The 20,787-nt window shown below is 36.1% G+C and overlaps 1 protein-coding gene across 1 annotated transcript in view; it reads right to left on the bottom strand.

Annotated features, from left to right (window-relative positions):
• Nucleotides 1-20,787, bottom strand: part of ANKS1B (ankyrin repeat and sterile alpha motif domain containing 1B) — a 408,189-nt gene that overhangs the window by 195,326 nt on the left and 192,076 nt on the right. The window contains exons 13-14 of the mRNA XM_062492532.1: nucleotides 18,178-18,758; nucleotides 16,212-16,284 (exon numbers count right to left, since the gene is read on the bottom strand). Of these exons, the coding sequence (XP_062348516.1) occupies nucleotides 16,212-16,284; nucleotides 18,178-18,758 (654 nt within the window). The remainder of the gene's footprint in view (nucleotides 1-16,211; nucleotides 16,285-18,177; nucleotides 18,759-20,787) is intronic.

Here is a 20,787-nt window from a genome sequence, read left to right as displayed (position 1 = left end):
TTGACAGAACTTGTGCGACAGCAAGTTAGCATGGCAGGGTGTCCTAGTGAATAAACTAACCTAACACGTGTATTCCTGAGAAGAGATAAGGATACGGTTCCTGATAAGGAGATAAGCTTGGAACAGGATGTTGTATGAGAAAAACTACACCAAACATCTCGCAGACCACTACAATGAAAGTTTATTATGGGAGAAGCATACTAGGTTCCAAGACAGGTAAGCAGGATTCGGGTTTATCTTATGCATTTCAGTTATTGTATAAGGCAACTCTAAAGGCTTAGAGATTTTAAAACTTCTTTTTCATAAAACTCTGGAAAAAATGGATGCCTTGCATGAAATTTGTAACTTTTGTCAGCAGCCTGGCACTTTGGATGATGATGGCACTGTGGATGATAATATTTGGTGATGCTGAATATTTATCTGAAAGTCCTTTTAGAGACATTTTTCATGGCATACATAGAAACAAAACAAAATCAACAGGGACAGCTTGAATTTAAGTAACACTATCTAGTATCTATGATCTAAAGGTTACATTCAATTGCTTATGTATGGCTCAGAACTCACAAAAATAGCTCTCAGATCACAGTTAATCAAGCTAATGGAAAAACCCTTAGTGACTAGGAAAAATCATCCTCACAGTTATTTTCTGATTTTTATACCAATATTGATCACAACTCTACATTACCACTGTGTAAGTGCTGTATCTTTAATAACTATAACCTCCAAGTCAACAAGAAAAATTCATTTTACTTGACAGATGATTTGTCAGCAGTGACCTGTACTTTATGAACCGCAGTGGCCCTTCTATGAGTTTGCATTTCTGACTGCTGATGTATTATTTACCCACAAAGAGCTCAGTCAAAGCACTCCACTATATCATGAAACATACATTTATCACAGACACTTCAGAGTTAGAATATTTTTCATGTTCAGTTGATTGCTTTGACAACTTTAATTTAGCCTCTTCAGAACGCATGCTGTTCAGTCAATGAGGAGCAGATCTTATTGGAAAATTAAAATACCTGTTTCCTAGAGCACAGTCACTGGACTAGGACTCATTTCTATTCAAGAATGTCATTACCATAATGCAGAGAAATAGCTATCATCCATCCATCCATCCATCCATCCATCCATCCATCCATCCATCCATCCATCCATCCATCCATCCATCCATCCATCCACTTTGGTAACATACCATGCAACAACATTGCTTGAGATACAGTTAGTCTTTCCAGATTTTGATATTCTATTTTAAATTAACAGATTTGGGGGATATTTTTTTCATAAGGCATTGGGATAATCAAATATATATATATATATATATATATATATAACATAGCATTGCAGCATGCATGACTTCAGCCATGAAGATATACATCTTCAGTCAGATGTATATCCTTGGCTTACAGAACAGAAATGCAAGATGCAGCCTACTGGATCACAAGGAATTACTTAAGAACAGATTGATGCTTTGCTGCAAGACCACAGGATCCAACTGCTTCATCTAGCTTCACATTCATCAGCCTCAATCACAGTGGCTACTATTAGATGACTACAGAAGAGCAAAAGATAAGATGGACATCCAGTAATCCTTTCCTAGCATCTTCTCAATTTCCAGCAAATTGCAGCTGAATGCCTTCCTGAAAGTGTCTTTGTGCTTAATTGTCCTTTATGTATTTTTCTGACAGTTTGGTGGTTGATGAAATATGGTCCAAGAAAGCGCCATCCATATTCTGAATTCAATGGAAGTTAATATTTTTCTGGGAAGAGGAGTTACTGTCTCAGAGCAATTTCTGTCCTTGTCTTGGGAAGTTTTACGGGATAATAGTAACACTACTCTCACCACCTATGAGTAATCATTTTCACTGCATTTGTCTAGTAAGGAAAAAAAACCCTTGAAAATTTACAACACCATGACCAATCGAAATATTTTACTTAATTCAGTAAAAATTTTAGATTACTGTTAAAAGCTAGTACACAGAGTGCACGTATATATAATGTATACTACATAGCCTTGCTAAAAATACTAAAGAAGCTCAACTCTTTATCCTATAATTCCTGGCACCATAAACCCAAATTTATGTAATTTTGAATTTGAGCAAATCTTTTTGCAGGTCTGTGCTAAGCAACACTGGACTAGAAAAAAGGCAGAACTAGGTAACACAGGACTGGGTGACAGAGAACTACTTGAAGAAAGTGCTCAAAAAAAATAGATATCTGCACAGAGATATCTCAAGAAGTTAAATAGCACTGTTAAATAAATTATTTCATAGATTTCATTCTTGATTTCATAGATTTTGTAACTGCTGGAAGGTCCTGTGAAGAACTGTGGAAATGAGAAGCATGTATTGGCACATATTTTTAAAATTCTGAATCATTAAATCATACATAATGGAAGATTAAAGATTTCTCCTGGGGTTATTTTATAAGTCAGATTCAACCTGAGACAGTGTGGTGCTTTTTTTTTCTGTTTGCTTTTGCCTAGTTGGGTTCAGAGGCTCCCTTGCCCACAGTGCACCAAATTTCAGATTGAACTTCTCCTTTGAACAGCTGATCAGGTGAATTCCTTTCTCTCCTTCTTATTCTAACTTCATTTTATAATTAATTTTCTATGCTCCCTATTTATTTTGCTTCTTATTCTCCTTGTAAATTATGGTCATTTGCACTTTCATCATCCTTCACCTCCAGCTACTACAATTTGTTGTTTTATTTAACATCAGTCATTTTCCTTTTCTAATCTTTTTCTCCCACTTCCCCTTTCAAATAATTTAAAACAGGTAAAAAAAAAAAAAGTTAATTTAAAATAAAATAACTTGTCTGAGATTAAACTACCCCGAGATTTCTTTAGCGTTAAGACTGGGTTGGATTTGGTATTTCAGATAGCACTAACTTAACTTCAGTGGTCAGTGGAGTGTGTCACCAGCACCTGGCTCTGCCCTCTGGGTGCAGACATCTGCTTGCTTTTTAGGGAACAAGTATTCATCTCTGCTTCCTGACAAAAAGTCAGGCTCTCCACAGGAACTTGCCTTATTACACACAAACTCTATAACCATCTTCTGTAATATTTATCTCCTGCTAACACAGGCTCTGCAGCACCACAAGAAAACTGCAGCATCTTTCAATGAATAATAAAGATGTTACTTGAGTGGGTGGCATGCTGGCACAGCTCTGGCAACTCACTGGACTGTTTGCATATGGATGAGCTTATATAAATCCAGTTCATGCTGTCTGTGAGCTCCCTCATGCCAACAGCTCTATTCTCACTCTCCCACCTCTGGAGCCTAGGGTCTTGTTTCAAGAATTCGTGCTGATGCTTACAGCACTGCAAATACCTCTCATGGCATTGTACTTAGTCCCACATGGCTTTTTGTTTTAGAAATTGGAATGACACAAACACACCTCTTTAGACAAGTTCCCTAAAATGTACTCCAGGAATCATTCCTTACCTAGTTCATTTGTCAAGGCTAAAGGATCTCAGACTAAGCTCAAGTGGTCCTGCAGGTACAGGTTAGCTGAAAATGCACTCATCAGACTAGTTCCACCTATACTTTATAATTATTATTGCAGGTTAATGATTTCCTATAATGCAAAGCAGATCAAATCTTGAGGTGGTTTAATAAGTGGGCCAAACACCTACATGTAGTCTCACACTCTGATTTAGAGCTGTTTAGCCACATTTCTTGCTACTCATTTCAAAATTTTCATGTACATGGATTTTCTTCTTGCATAAATTTGAGAAGAATGGCTGGGCTCTATATAAATGCCATATTGATATGCAAATAGGGGGATTTGTGTACTGACAAGATAATATATTCTTTAGAATTATGCTCTATGAAACACTTCAAATAGCTTAGCAGAAAACAAAAGTAGCACAAAGTAACTGAGATAGGCCATCATACTCTGTAAATAGAAAAGCAAATAGCAGAATTTGTAAGAAATATTTATCTAAACTCATGCATGAAGTGCAAGTATTGTCAATGAATAATAAATACACTTCAGAAGTAGGTTCCAGAGCAATTCACCACGTTAGACTAAATGCTATTTTTAGCATTTAATGGAAATTCATATTATTAATCAATAATCTAACCTCAGCCACTCTCGGAATTGTAATAGTGCAATAATCTAAAATAAAGATCAGCAATGGATAAAAGTAGAAAAACAGTTCTGTAAATTCCTGGTATCATGAGTTATGTTGTAGGGGTGGTAAGTAATATATTGCAAATGATTTTCAAAGGACGTGAAGGCAATACAGTACCTTCCTGAATACAGGGAAATGAAACAAAAAAATACTGATCCTAGCATTACAATCATGAACTCAGGTTAACAGTCTGGGTTAGAAAGTAAATGAATTCACTTTAATAAGTTCAATATTCTGAATTACTTCATTTTCTGTAGGTGGAATGAAAACTAGAAACAATTTGGTGTGCTGTAAATTCTATAATAAGCCAAAGATTTTTCAACTAGCATGTGATGTTCTTGTGATTACTCGAAATGTAATTACTAGAAATATGAATCCAAAGATTCATATCTATTTAAACCCAAGGACTACTAGAAGGAAACATGAGTGAATCAGTTGAACTTCCAAGAAACCATTATTGATACAGTTTTAGTAGACATAGATCTCTATATTATTTATGAAAGATAAACTTTGTCATAGTCTCACTTGCCACAACCTGTCCAACACTAACATATATTTGACAGTAACCTTCCTGTCATTTCATACAAAACACCACTGGAGATACTGAACAAAGTTTTAGAGATTTGCCATTAGCAATCATATAAGAAAATGACAAACTAATTACTAAAGCTAAATCTGTAAAACCTATTTTAGAAGTTAGGAATACTCTGTTGCCTTTAAAGTATTTTCTGGCCACAGGCTGCGAAATTTTTCATCAGGTATTTTTAATTCCATTGATGTGCTCATTCCTATTCTGCATACATTTTTTCACCCTGCTATTGAATTTGATTCTGCTTGAGAAATAAACACTGTTCAGTTCAGTCAAATAAATTGAATAAAATATTAACATACATGTGTGTAAGTGGCTGCATAGTTGCAAAGCTCAAATTAAACAGCTAGGAAAAAGCTGAACCTAAACATATGATTTCTAAAACTTTCAAGTAATCTGATAATTCTTTCCACGTCATTTATCATGGCTTGAAAAAAATATCTCTCAACCTCTGGAATTACAGTAGGATGATTATTAGAGCATTATAGAATGAGGGCATTATTGGCTTGTCATTTTTTAGGCACACTAGCAAGCACTCTGACATTAACATTGTGAAAACCAAATTGTTTTTGTGGAAACTTCCCCCTCACTGCTGTGGTTCAGTAGAGAAACAGGCAAGACCTCAGTCTCACTGCAAATAGCTTTGAAAATGTTTTAATCCTTTTTTTTTTTTTTTTCTTTTTTCAAGTTCTGAAACCTGCAATCTTCCTTTGTTGATCCTTTTATCTCCTATCTAGGTGGGCAAAGCTCTGACATACATTCAACCCCATAGTGGAAAAAACATTCTATACAGCTCAGTGACTTCAGGAATTGGTCTGACAGAGGAGAGAATTGACAAGGAAGAACAGACTGCAGCATTAACATCATCTTCAGAAATGCTTTTAAGTCCACTTAAGAGTTAGGGACCCATTTGCTACCAACAGAATCTAGGAGGTAATGTGAGCAATATTATTTTTAAACAATTTTCACAACCAATTAATTTGAGCTCTAGCATGATTTGGTTTTATCAGTGTGATTTTGTAAGGTTATGCCATAGGCAGGTATATCCAAACTTTTAAAGTGAGAATAACTTTTATTCACTTTTGATTTTCTGTAGAGTAATATATACCTATATGTTGTTCAAGTCTGTGGTCACAAAGACTTCTTTATAAACCATATTTAACATCAGAATAGAGGGATCAGCTATTAGTTTAAGAACAAAATAAAAGAAGAGATGGGTAGAGATTCACTATGCATTACTCCTCTTTCTGAGAATAAGTATTTCTAGAAAACAAAAACAACCAACCAACCAAACAAACAAAAAAACCCAACAACAACAACAACAAAAAACCCATTTAGATCTGACAAATTTTTCCAAAGAATAATACATTGTATGTATTCTGTGAGGGGAAAAAAAGTTTGTTTGCTCAGAAATAACAGTACAGGAGACCAGATTTCTGATGGTTTTAATTTTTATTTCTTAAAAAGAAGAAGACACCAGTATTGAAATAGGGCCTTAATTTCCTATGCTTTTTCAACAGCATGCTACATCTGGTGTGGGGAAATACCCCTGAAAAGTCTCAGCATATTAAGTCAGTCAAAATTACACGTCAATCCTCCAATTAAAAGAGAATTTGGAGAAGACTCCTTTGTTCAAGCAGTTCTGCTGCAGACCAGGTCCAACAGCCACAACAGGCGACACCAAAATTGGCAAGAATTAAACTATAAATTTACTCTCTGATAGATGTCAATAATTATGATATTCTAGTTCCATCTCCCTAAGTTTCTTTGTTTGTTATTAATATTCTCTATTCCTTCTAGAAGATATATGCCAGAAATCAATTATTCCAGTCTGTGAATATAATGACTGAATTGCTTTGCAACAGTTTTGGAAAGAGAAGCCTAACACTGAACACAAAATGCATGGACAGAGATAAAAGGTAAATGTTGATTGGCACTTACAGAGAGAGTGGAAATGTAAAAAGAAAAAGTATAGAGTTAAAGACTACTTTGCTAAAAACTACTTTGCAACGACTTACATTTTTACTCTATTTCCTGTTTAGCCTGAGCCCTCCATTGTAGTAGGCTGTTTCAAACAAAACTGGTGTATAGAGCTGAATATTACATTTATGACACTACAGGGTGAAATTGCTAATATAATAGGAGTACTTGAGTATAAGAAAATAAAATAAATGCCTGCAGCTTTTTGCATCCAAATCCCATTGCATTTATTATAAGATATAGCTAAAGGCTCTACAATTATCTTGCAGTTTGCCCAGTTTTGGTAAGGCTTTGTTTTTCAATGAATCATTAAAACAGATGCATTTTTACCTCTTGTTTAGATTTTTATGATGTAGAAGTCAAAAAAATACTAACCCAAGTATATGTGATAACTTCTGTAGGATTTATATGAACTTTAGGCAAGTTCAGTGACATGCAATACATAAGGACTATCATGTTCTCAGTAAATAAATGCTAAAAATATTTCTTCCTTATATTTTATAGCTATATGCCTTCTGTTCTCCACTACTTTATAATCCAGATGATTGCATCCACTTAAATTATCATTCAAGTAATTTGAAATGAAGATATCATTAATAGAAATAGGAAGATTGGTATGAATAATGGAGAGGCAGAAACACACATGTGAAAGTACCAGAAGAGACGGTGCTTCAATGAGTTAAAGGCATGGCCTGTACTGATAATCAAGGACACTGCTGGCAGTGGTAAAACACCAGAGAATACTTTCCTGTCAAGAGGAGGAGTGTGCTCTGATAAACAACAGCTCGGACAATTTATCAGCAGAAGACCTTGCACTACAGCAACAACATTACGGCACATTGCATGTGATATTCATCTTTTAGTTATTCCAAAAGGATGACCTAAAATATCTGAGAAAAGGAAGCAAAACAATGACTGCCACTGAAGAAAATTTTGGATCAAAAGGACCTTACCACAGCAAATGTTGATTCTTAAATGTCTATGAAAAAATAGCTTGCTGTTCCTAATCAAAAGGAACCCAACAGATACACTAAGAGTACAACAGTCAGCCTACCACACCACACAAGTGACCATGGACAAGGAACTTGCTCACACACATCTCCTTGCTTTTGGGTACTGAGTGTGACAGGCTCCATATGAGAATGCGACTGACTGAAAACCCTTTTACCTAAAAGAATAATCAATTCTGCCTTCCACAATGCAAATTCCCCCCCAGCTGTTCTGACATGGCAAATTAATATTCCACATTCACATTCCAGTCATTGATAGGATGCAAGGAAGGGCAGAACCAAACACAAATGCGTGTCTCTCTTTCCTAAAGTGCAGTCCTATAATTATTGCTGAAGAGTTCAAAGACTTGCAGCTTAGTAATTTCAGGCTGCATATGCATTTCCTCTTGAAGAAGCATCAAACAGCACTGGGAGCTGACACCAGCTGCTGGAGCTGCCTCGTCTCACCAGGCTCCTCTTCTACCAGCTAGAGAGTCAGGTTCCTTCTGTCTTTTACTTTTTTGCCATCTATGATGCTACAGGTATTTTGGTCTTTTTGCACAGCATATCAGCTTCAAAGGGAAGTCGGGAGAGAAGTGATGTTACCCTTATATTACGATCTGGTTGTTGTGGTTGACTATTACAAAATTATAGTTATGTGTTCAAAACTGTAAGCTTAAGAGCTGTCCCTCTTAGTGAAAAGTTTAATGGCTCATTTTATAAAAGTCTATTAATAAAGTCCACTTTATCAAAGCTCTTATTTTAACCAAATGGAGATTTTAAAAGGACAAGGTAAATGCTGCAAAACAGGGACTAAATTTCAAAAAAAAATATATACTTTCAAGTCTATAATGTACCACTGTGAAGTCTGCCTTATGCCAACATGCCTACACATACCCAATTAAAATTCTGCCTTAAGTACTTATATTTTATCTGTTTTCAGCTCTTGGAGGAGGGAGGATATTAACAGCTTTGGAGGAAAACCACTTTGCCGAAACTGAAACCATATGGCAGCAAACAGACAAGGGCCAGCCTAACAAGGCTTCATTTCTTAAAAGAAAGTTTGACTTTTGAGTTAATATATTAGCTTTTATAGGCAGAACCACAGTAGGGATGATGAAGGCTTTGTGTCTGAGCAGTGGCAGAGGAACAGGTGAAAGAGAGAGAGAGGCAACCAAGCATGTATCTTTAGGCTGTCAAAGGTTTTGCCCAATTTCAACTGTATTACAGCTGTACAGGGCACAACATGAACCCTTACTCTTCTCAGTCAGCTTTTCTGGATGCAGCCCCACCTGATTCCATCTTTCCCTAAGCTGGTGAAGTCACATCTACTTTATTTTCCCTATTTTTGAGCTCAAAGCAATTTCCCTCACAAATCTGAAAAGTAAAATTTCTGAATTTTTTTTCCCATACTACAAAGGAGAAATCATCAATAATAGCCTTGGTCATATCAGTAAAGAAAGTAAATGAACAAAGAAAACAACTTTTGCATAATATGTGTCTACAACTTTCATCCTGACATGGAAGATTTGAGAAAGAACACTACAAAATATATTCTAATTCAGTGCTCTATGACTTACTGTCAGTCCCTGGCATTAAATTTGGACTACAGGACATTGAAATACAAATATATAGTGGGCACATCGAGAAGCAATAAGGTCTTGTTTGTACAGAAAATCTTGACATAAAGTGTAGTTGTAGGTTTATTCTGAATACAGTACATTGCAGTGCAGTCCGGCTTTCAAATGAGATACAGCTAGTGCAGTCCACCCAGGCATAGCCTTCAGTGTTCCAGAGTCCTTCTGGTTTCAAAGCAGCCCTAAAAGAGCCAGCTCATGAGTCTCCCTGAAGCTGTAGACATGAGGACACATACTGCTAAAGTAAATATTCCGTGAGACTTGCTAGCTTCCTTGAAAGTCATTTTTTCATGTCGTGTGATTCTGTATCATATGCCTCTTCCAGTAAAATGCAACATTAATCTTTGAAAGGCAAGCACTCAGGCTGTATCATTGAGCAAGGTTTGTAGCCTTCATACTGATATTAAGACATAGATGCTGCATGTGGTGCTAGGATTATCTCCAAGCACAGGAAAAGGCACTGCTTTCACAAAAAGGAAACACAGAATCCCATTAAATACAATCTTCCTAAACGCAGTAAGAATTTTGTTTATCTCAGCTGTGAGAAAAAGGCTTGACAGCATATTTCAAACTAAAATTTTAGATCAAGAAAATAAAGATAATTCAGCAAACTCTACCCTGTCTGCCTCTAGGTGAAACAATGAGAGCACTCAAGGATAGGTACATGCTCAGCTGACCAAAAATAACCTGACTTGTATATACACAGCAACTGTTTAGTGCATTCATGAACAGCATCCAAAATACAATTTATGATTAGTGGAATTATAAAACTGTAAATTTCTCTCCATGTGCTAAAACATATCTGACAGAAGTGGCTCTCTCAACAAACTGAAATGATTGTTGACTATTTTGATGTGGAATGACTTTCAACAAGTATTTTCTTACTCATTATTTTAACTGCTCTGACTTGACACAATTCTAGGTTTAATCATGATGATATGATATCCATTATCCATTTAAGTTTGTTTTTTTTCTTTGAAGTAGATAATTTTTTGATTATTCCCTTCCAAGTGATTTGCAAATATAAGTAAACCCTGAGTCACACACCTGCAAACAGCTACCAAGTTCCAACTAACACAGACTTACTGCTGTGCATATCTTGAAAGACTTCTTATTGATGGGGAAAAAAATTGCTTATGATTAGGCAAAGAAAATATGAAATTGTAGTGTTTCTTCTTTTCACTTTACTTTGTAGATAGGTTCTTTCTAAATCGTGTTATCACAGTAGTCACAGAATCATTACAAAATGGACTGAAAGGGGCATAAACCAGTGACCTACTCCATTTTGACTCAAGCCAAGGTCAGTTATATCACAACCATTATTGTTTCTCATTCTATTCAAAAAAGTCTTGCAGATGCTGCTGAATGTAACCAATTCTTAATGTAATCTTCCCAATAATCTATTTGGATGCTTCACTGTATCACCTTTATAATTTTGTCCTGCAGAACAGAGGGAGATTCATTTTAGGTAGTTTTGGACAGCTACATCTGAGGAGCTCCCCTAAGGCACCGGTGCAATTTTGCATGCTTCAGACATTTAGTGGACAATAACAAAAAAAGTGCCTGCTTATCTAACTCAGCATTAATGGCTCAGATGTGGTCAACACAGTCCACACTCCAGAAGTCTGAATTTAGACATTACAAATAAGATTAATCTGTACGACCTACCATTGTTTTCATCAAGCTCATGCTTTCTTAATTAATTTGCAAGAAAAACAGATGAGACAATGTCAAAACTCCAAATGTCCAAATACTGGACATCTCCTGTTTTTCTCTTACCTAATATTTCCTATCCACTCCTAGAAGGGGATGAGATGGCTTTAATAGGCTTGCTCTTGGCAAATCCAAATTGTTTATTACTTATTTCTTCTACCTACTTAAAGCAGTATATCTGTTCATTGACTTGTTTACTAATTGAAAGTAATTCCCCACATTATTCTTTCTTTCCTCATTTAAATATAACTTCTGTGCTATTCTTATTTATCTGTATTATCTATCTATAGTCTTTTGGCACCTGATACATCCCTCATGAAATCTCAGACAAAGCCACTAATAGGCCTAAGCTTTGCAGACACTTAAGAAACCTGACCTATATAGTCTGTTCTTTCCTTATCTGCAATTGAGATTTTAGCTCTAGGATTAACAGTGCATGTCATAGATTCACTGACAACCTTACAGCAAATTCATGTAATAAAAATCACTGTGTACTTTTCCCTTCTCTGCACCTACTCCATGCACCCTTTCCTTCCCTCCAGTAGCTCTCTTAGGTACATAAGATTTCTTTGTTCTTCTTTCTATTAATGTATGAATACAATTATGTTACATTAAATCTTGCTAGCTGCTTCTCACGAGTACTTTGGCACTCCTGACACGTCTCTACACACATGTGTTATTCCACCATGTTTGGTAAGGAAATAAATTTTCCTCATTTTGCCTAAGGCGAAAGAAGAGATGAAAATTTAGCTCAGCTGGTCTTTTGCACTTTCTTGTCTTCACACTGGTGAAGGCTGTACTTTGGACTTTAGTAGATTTTTTTTGAAAACCCCAGAGATGTGTCTTGAACCTGTACCCTATATATTTCTTCAAATAAAATCTCAGAATTTGTTGACATCTACCTTCTACAGCTTCTTCTTCTTGGGCAGTGTGTCAATGTAATTTCTTACACAAAAATGGCAACTAAAATTCCCCCTTACTATCATGTCCAATGTCTTAGGAAAAGTATCAAGAACAATATATTCCTTACTGCTTCCCTGAACTCTGAAAGATATTTTAAAGCTCAAACTAGTCCTATTTATGAGATTTCAAAGCAACTGTTTTTGAAATACAAACCAAAAGTTCCTCTCTTCTTCCCTTCTTCTATAAAACTGTACTACTGTTGTGATATATATGATAAAGTATCTACAATGTCAATTTTGTTGTAATATCCAAATGATTCTTGTTTTCCCCATTAACTCTTCATTCCTCTTTACCCTACCACTAGCATGCAAACAGCTAAGATACCTTGCAAATTGACCCATGACTTCCTCTAGTCACTTAATCTTGTTTGAAATAATCCCAGGGACGTGACCAGTGTTCAGGTTGCATTATTTAAGATTATGATTTTTGTTCTTGCCAAATGGTTCTCATTTTCAACTTCTCTCAGGAGAGAGAAGAGTCATATTTAGGGTGTATCTGACTTATGCTAGACTTGGACATGAGATGAGAGAAATTACCTTGAATCTTCAACTTGCTTATTCACTGCCACTGAGCCTGATAAGAACTTCTGATTTGCTGGAACAATTCTTAGCAGTACCATTATTATTCCTTATCGTATGCTACTGATTGGTACAATAATTTGCAATTTGGCAAAATTTGACTCTTTGAAGAAGCATCAGCTGTAATTTAAGTGCCAGGTGTTTCCACATCACCTTGAGTAGATCAGTAGCCAGCAGCAGCTTTTATTTCCTCTTGGTAATAGGGCTTTTTTCTATTCCTTGGGCTAGTGTTTGGGGTTTTTCAGTTATCAAGAGTTGTCCTTACTTGCTTCCTGGTCAGCACTCCTGCTTTTAATTTGTCAGAGACATCAACAGTCATCTTCCTCTCTGCAGTTTTAAGTTTGCTCCTCCAGTACCTGTACTGCTACCAAACGAAAAGCTCTGCTTTAATTTTTTTGTTCCTGAATGCGTGCTGTGGATGAAGTCCTCATGAGCATACTCAGTTTTGAATTTCTCCTTTTATTGCTCCTCTAATTGCTTCTTAAGAGATTTCCCTGGAGATCTAAGAAAAGTCCTTCCAGGTATCACAAGCAGGAAAATATAGGCCAAAGTTCTGGCAAGTCTGTTCAAGAATTTAATCAAAAGATGTCATCATTGTCTAATTTTAAATATAAGTATTTAATTATGTGCATATGACGTATTTCCTTTCAAATATTTTTCACTGAGAATGAGATATTATGTAGAACAAAAAGCTCTTCATGTTCATGATTGATAGAGTATTTATGTTTGAATTTTACATATTTTTGCTTTTATTAGCAGTTCATGAAGTATAATATGAAGTACAGGACTAAGCAAACACTAAAATAAAGGATTCCATAGGAAGCTACATTTACTCTTCAGTATTATCAGGAATTTTGCTACATGCTAAAAAATTTATTAAACAAGGGAGGTTTCCTGAATACAGTGCTCAATAATCTAGATGTTTCCAGTTCAACAGTAGATGTTCCTTTGACTTACACAGTCTGAACATTAAAAATATTCTTTTTAAACTTTACTGGATAAGCTTTTTTCCACATATATTCAAGTAAAAACTAAAACTCCTCATATTTATTTATAAGTGATGAAGTATTTCAAAATTATATTATCTGATACCATACTAGCTAATTTTTTTATTCCTAAGCTTAGGCCAGATCTTTACCTTTGGCTGTGTTATGTTTAAAGAGAAGCCTGCTATCAGTGAGAAGTAAGAGCTCCTAATTTCCTCCTAGGTAACCTATTACTTTGTTATTAGACAATAAAAAATAACATACTTGAAACATAACATGTTTGATGCATGAGATGTATTTGATTCAATAATAGCTCCCTTTGCTTTGCTGCCTAAATTGTGTTTGACTGAATCTGGAAACGGCCCAAAGGAATGAAAAGTGGAGGACATACATGTGAAGCTGCATATATTCAGATCTACAGTAGAAAGACATGTCTTTATTGAAAGCTGCATGATAAGCAAAACTGATAAAATTTAAGGAAAGATAGCTGTATTTTGGTTGGTCATAGCTTGATGTCTTAATTAAGAGCAAAATCAAATTATCATCCTAAACTAGCTAAAGACCATTAAGGACTTGACAGAAAGTCAAGAAAAAAAAAAAAAAACCAAAAAACAGCTGGTGTTCAGAAAGCTGCACACTAATAGAAAGTGAGTTAGAATTCAATGTCCACTCTGGGAAAAGGAGCAAAGAAAAGAGTAGATCTTGTGCCAGCTGCAAGAGTGGAAAAAACAAATGCCATATTTCTATGTCAAGAAAAATAAGGTATGCAGTAGAAGTGTAAAATGGCTGATGACAAGAGTTGTGAGGTATTTTCTGATCTTAAAAAAGTGGAAGATGACAAGCAGTTGTCAGTCACAGGAACAGACAAAGTACTATTTACACATCACTAAGTTATGGAAAATTTCAAACACATACTGTTGTTATTGTCTCCATTTCATAGCTCTTACTTGGTCTGCAGCTTCACACCCTGTACCTGATTTTGCCTTTGGGGCCTGTGTGCTACTGTGGGAAGCTGACCCCAGCTAGATGCTGGGTCAACAAACAACTCCATCACTGCTCTCCTTAGCAGGACAGGGCAGGGGAGAAAATAAGACTGAACCTCCCCTGACTTGGGACAAGATAAAGGCAGTTTACAATATGGCAAAAAAAAAAAAAAAGAGGCCTGTGCAAAAGCAAAGGAAAACAAAAGATTAATTTTCTACTTCCCATCAGCTGGTGATATTCAGCCTCCCCCTCCTTTCCCTGAGCTCTTACTGCTGAACAGCCCTGCCTGATATGGACTATTCCTCTGCAGCTTGAGTCAGCTCTCCTGGGTAAGTCCCCTCCCAAGATCTTGCCCATCCTCTCCCCCCTGGCAAGGGGGAAACTTCGGAGAGGCAGCCTTGGTGCTGAGTGAGCACCAGGGTGTTTGACAGGTGAACGCCTTTCTAGCTGCAAATGCAAAAGACTATGAAGGCTGCAGTGGGAAAGACAACTCCATCTCCAGCAGACCCAGTACAACTACCACAAAATATAAGAAACAGAAGATTCTGAATTATTTATAGTACCTTCAGAAATTATTCACTATCTCCTAATGTGGAGTTTGTCTACAAACAGTTCTGTTTTTCAATGCTGCAAGTTGCAGAAAGAACAGGCTGCCAGAACAACATTCCTAGCACTTCTCAGGATATTACCCCTTAGTCTTTTTAGAAAAAAAATAAGCTGAGTCTGCTTCTTTTATCTGCAATTATATTTGCATTCAAATCAGTTATTCTCTTTCTTCTTGATCTTTTTTTCACTGTTTCTCTGTTAAAATAGCTGTGACAAGTATATTTAATTGATAAGACACAGTTTCATCCTGTATATATGTAATGTTCCATTGAATGGACAGTTGTTCAACTACACCTTTTTCCAAATTTTAAGTGATAAGGTACATAACATCCTGCCCTATACATAAACCCAATGCAATTTTTAGCAGGGATGTACCAGTACAGCTGAGTTAACAGAATTTTGCCTCAGGACTAAATTATTCAGACATGCAAGTCAGTTTTCCCTCCATGAGTTAGGGAGGAGACATTATAAAATGCTTGAAAAATTCTTATCAGCACAGTTGCACAGGTTTATGCTGACAGACCAACACGCTAGGCATGACTTAGGATTCTTAGAACTCTCCATGCTAGGGGAGGTTTTCAAAATTTCCCATCATTGCTAACACCAGTCACTGTCTGTCAGCAACATTTTCAGCCCTGTGCCAAATATTCCTTCGAAGCAGCATTATATAATACAATACTTTAAAAAGTGTCAGCAGTTATTGGATTATATATACACAGAGCTCCATCATTCTAAACAAAACCTCATCTGAAAAAGACTGTAAAATGCCCCCCTAGAAGAAAGGCTTCAATACAAAGACATTAATGGAATATTTTTTCTGGTAAGATTTCAAAACAACATTAATGACTCCAAGATGCTATTTAAAGCAACAGCTCGAGGACACTGGGCCTAATGCATCTCTAACAGTAAACAACAGAGGTTCTGTGCATGGTTATTCAAATATCTACAAATTATTTCAACAGAGTGGGTTACTTAGCAATGTCTTATCCACAGTTTCCCTATGGACAATTAAGTCAAAATTAAACAATAGTTGGTTTTTTCTCCTTACTTGTAGTGTGATCTTTCATCTCCCCCAGTCCAGTATTAATTCCAGCATCGATTGAACTCATGATTTTATCAATCTATGGGAGAGAACAATGAAACAATTGAGGGATCCCATCTTCAGTATTTTTAGTTTTCATGCATAGATTTATGGCATTACTCTCATTAGGAAAACAGCAATCAAAATTTTAAAAAGGCATAAATCAAAGGTAGATAATTAATTTATCCACTTTGATTTTTATTTTGCAATATTTGCATGCTAGTAAAGACTAAAGCTTGGCATTGGTATTTCTTTTTCCATGGTAGAGTTCCTTACATACTGATGACTTTGGTCATCTAGGTATGACCACTAGTGGCTTATTTAAGCAGTACTATTAATGAATAAAAAAATATTATCTTGTATGTTCTTAAGTACTTAAAATACACACAATTAAATCAATTGTTCAATTAACATTTCCAGAGAATTTCCTAGCCCCTTTTTGTTCCATCTGCCCCAAGGGCACTAAACAGGTATGAAACAGAGTTGTGTCCCCACATACCACAGAACAACACTCTCTGTGAAACAACACTGCACTGATCCCAAAACTTACTTGCATCTTTCTAAGGCACATTGAACTTTCTAGGTCAAAAATCACTCTCTCTATTTTATTTTCTGTAATAACAGGACAAACCAAAAAGTGAATCAAAAGGTTGCTGTGGACAAAGAAGGCAGACAAAGAGAAACATACTTTACTAAGCTTAATAGTAGGACTAGTAAGAAAAGTATGCATTAGTGACTGGTGACAAGAGAAATTCTGGAAATTATGACAGAATCTGCAGATTGAGCATTCATACTATACATACATATATATACGTACACATACACATGACACTTCTTTTACTCTTAAAATCAAACCTTGATGACCATGTTGAAAGGAAAATCTGGACCTGACTATAATCAGGATTTTATAATAACATATCCAAGTTGTACAGATCAAAACCTGATATCCTTTGTGCATCCCCACTGAGAGTATCTCCTTTTCAATGAAGAGCGACTTAAAATGCCCTATCAAATCAGACACTTAGGCTAGCTTGAAACATTTTCCTAGAAAAATAACCAACCACATAATTAAACTCTGGGTCCTTTCTGAACACAATAGCACCCTGGAGATAGATGTCTTTCCTCACCATGGTAGTTTTAAAGAGAAATGCTCACTTCTCTGTAGGAGCAGTAAAGATCTGAACATTTCACACCCTTAATTTACCTCAATGAGATGAGTACTTCTGTGTCTATGAAGAACCACTTACATTCTTGAAATTCAGCCCAGGAAAAAAACCATTAAACATGAGGTGTCTAAAAATTAATTTAAATTTAATTCTAAACCTAAAATACAGTCTCGCATATGAGCAAGCATGTGCACTACAAATTCTGTGTGGAAACTTCTGTTAGTAGTCCTGAATTCACTGCAGCTCTAAGAGTATTCCCACTTCACACAGCAGCCAGGTATGTGCCAAGCATTTTGTACACAGGCCACATACCAATTAGAGGATATGATACATAAGGAGGGTGTGTAGAATGCCCAATCAATTCTCTACAGCTGCCATTTTCTCCTGGCTCTTGCTGATGGGCACTGCCATGGTGGAAATAATTAGCAAATATGTAAACAAGAGGCACAGCTACTAAGGCTTTTACAAATATTGTTATTGTCAGCGGTGAGGGCTTTAGTAGACAATTTTAGTGCCACAAAAAACTGCAGAATTACTTCTGGTTAACTTCATTCACTAGGGAAACAATAGACTTTACTGAGTGGGCAGCATTTGAACAGAAATGCTTTGAATTTTGTGCCAGCTGTTGAACTCCCATGCAGTACACTGTGACATTCTCTCTGAGGCTTTGCAGTGTGGAGGATTCACTTTTTATTTAGTCTCTGAAACTGAAAACAATAACAGCATTTTCACAAGACTACAGTACTTAAAAAATAAAAGAAACTTACTTCTTCCCATTCAGATGTGAAGGAAGGTGTTCTCTCCGAATTTCCTTTGGAGCACTGTGGCTTTGGTGTGGGTTCACTCCAATTGCTTCTTGCTTTTTTATCGTTTGGCGGATGTGTGATAAGATTAGAATCAGATTTTGAAACATTTTTGCACAAATGCATTTCCAGCAAGGTCTTTGGTAAGGATCGAATTCTGCCCAGCGTGCATGCTCTCTCCACAAATCCCCCAGTGGTAACAACCCATTGTTCACTTATCCTTGGCGCGCCAACCAGGGTATGATTTTCTGCTGGTTTATTTTTAGTATGAAATATGGTTCTGTTTACAATTGGCGGCTTTTTTTTCTTAACAGGAGGATCAGAGCCGCTTTCTTTCCGTAGCTGTATCTGCTGCGCCGTGCTCTTGCTCAAAACGCTTTTCTCCAGTGGCCCACTGCACGGGTTTACTTTGCTGTACAGCTGGAGTGGGTTTTCAGGTGGGTCACACGCAGGTGATGATCCATGAAGTAAACCTGCAAACTGGTCAGCAGGGTGTCCTTCAGGAAGCTCACTTTCAGTGGATGTTTCACCCTGGCTATGTTGCTCTGAAATGAGAGAGTACCTCGTAAACATAAGAGAGTGATAAGATACAGCAAACAACATTTTTACTCCATTCAAAATTACTTTTTAATGCTTCTTGGTACATTCTTATGTAAAGAAACACAAGAAAATTATGCCATGAACTGAATTATTAGTCTCTTAAAAAACAATCTTAAGTATCACAATTTTATTTTGACTAAAATATCTGCTGGTTGAGGAACAGCCAACAGTACTCAGTGCTATATAAATTCCATGAAAAAAACAAATTTATAAGATAAAATAGGCCATTGCTATTCCATCAACTTGATGATGTCTCTCTTAATTTGCTATTGAGTTGAAATGTGCAGAAATTACACAGTTTAGTATGATGAATTAGGTAGTTTGTAGGTGGTAAAATAACATGAAGAACCATTATTGTCAGGAGTATTCTTAGTAGTTTTTCTTTTTATAGCCATTATAATAATAGTGAATTTACAATACTATGCCTTTTTACTGACAGCCTCTAAGGAATAAAATTGAGCATTGCTCTTATTTTTGGGAACTTCTGAGAATAGTAATAGTAACCATTGGGAAAAAAAGAACACAAAATCAAGTCTTTTCAAACATGCTCTATATGTAACTTAGCACAGACATACACAAAGAGCAGCCATAGAAAAATCCACTTCTTGGGCAAGGTTTAGAGTGGATTATTAAAATTTTATAGCTCTTTTTTTACACTTGCTGCTGAAAGAACTAGGAGGGGGGAAAAAAAAGGAGGCCTGCTGTGCCTCACTTGCATTGTTGGTTTGGTTAACATCACTCTGTCAACATGGCATTAATAACTTAATGTTCTAGTCACAATAACTGTGTCCCTACCAATGGTCACATTTCTATAACTACTCTGTTGAAGAGAAATAAATCCATCTCATTCCTTCTAGAACTTGTATGTTCTAGATCAACTCTAATTGTAGGACTGTGTGCACAGCAGTATCTACCACAAGGAATTAAACATAGCATCATGTCATAATGTGCAAAGATATTAAGCAGTTTTCTCCAATTAACTAAAATATCTGCTGGCAAAAAAAAAAAAAATCCAATCAAATCTCAAAATATCCTTTCTAAAAGAAAGCAGTGCTTGACTTTATGAATGACAGAAGAAAGATTTTGGTGCGTACTTCAAAACTTCAAGACTTTTACTAGTCAGCAGCTTAAAAATATAAAGTTAAATGTTTTTCTACATATGACAAAACTCTAAGAACCTATGAAAATATACTTTTCTTCTTTGAGAAACAGACAACTAGAATATACACTTCAGGCATTTTGCAACCAGAAAGATGTGAGGTGTTATGGAGAAAGGTTAAATGTAGGACACGACAGAGCTTAAGGGATCAATAAACCCAGAAAAATTAGGTTTAGGGGAAAAACTCAGGGGAAAAGGAGGACATGGGGCATTCTTTCTTTGATTTCTGAAAGTTGCTGACTTATACATATATCTGCAATTCTGAAGGTGAATTCAAAATGAGGAATAAATAATGCAAATAATTACTGGCTTTACTTTCTTTTACATGAAAAACTCAGTAGCTGAGATTCTGCTCCAGATTAAGACACCTTGTTTTTCTACATTGGTAAGAAGCATGTTAGCAGCTCCCACCATATCAGAGATCAGATTAATAAAATGAGTGGAACCTATCCTTCCCTGTATTCTGTTAACTGGGCTAACTACACTGTCAGTGACTTAACGGGAGACAGCATTCAGTCTGTGTTCAGAGACCTACATTTATATATTTCAGTCATAAAATGAATCCTATTTTGATGCTCCAGACATCCAGCTGTGTACTGAACTCATTGAAGAGGTAAGTATTTTTGTAAGGACAGAGTAAACCAGGAGGAATAAACCAGGAAAAAGAAATGCTTAGAGAGCCTGAATCACAAGAATTTCTGTACTTGCTTTGCTGCATCTATGTTAGTAAATAGTACTGGCCAGCAACTATTAGGATCTGAAGGAATTACTAGGCTCATGTCCTTAAACTTTCCTCCTTCTCAAGACAGAGCTGG

This window comes from Cinclus cinclus, chromosome 4, assembly GCF_963662255.1.
Source record: "Cinclus cinclus chromosome 4, bCinCin1.1, whole genome shotgun sequence".
In the NCBI taxonomy this organism is placed as follows: domain Eukaryota; kingdom Metazoa; phylum Chordata; class Aves; order Passeriformes; family Cinclidae; genus Cinclus; species Cinclus cinclus.
Note: the sequence above shows the minus strand (reverse complement) of the source record. Positions and strands in the feature narration are given on the sequence as shown.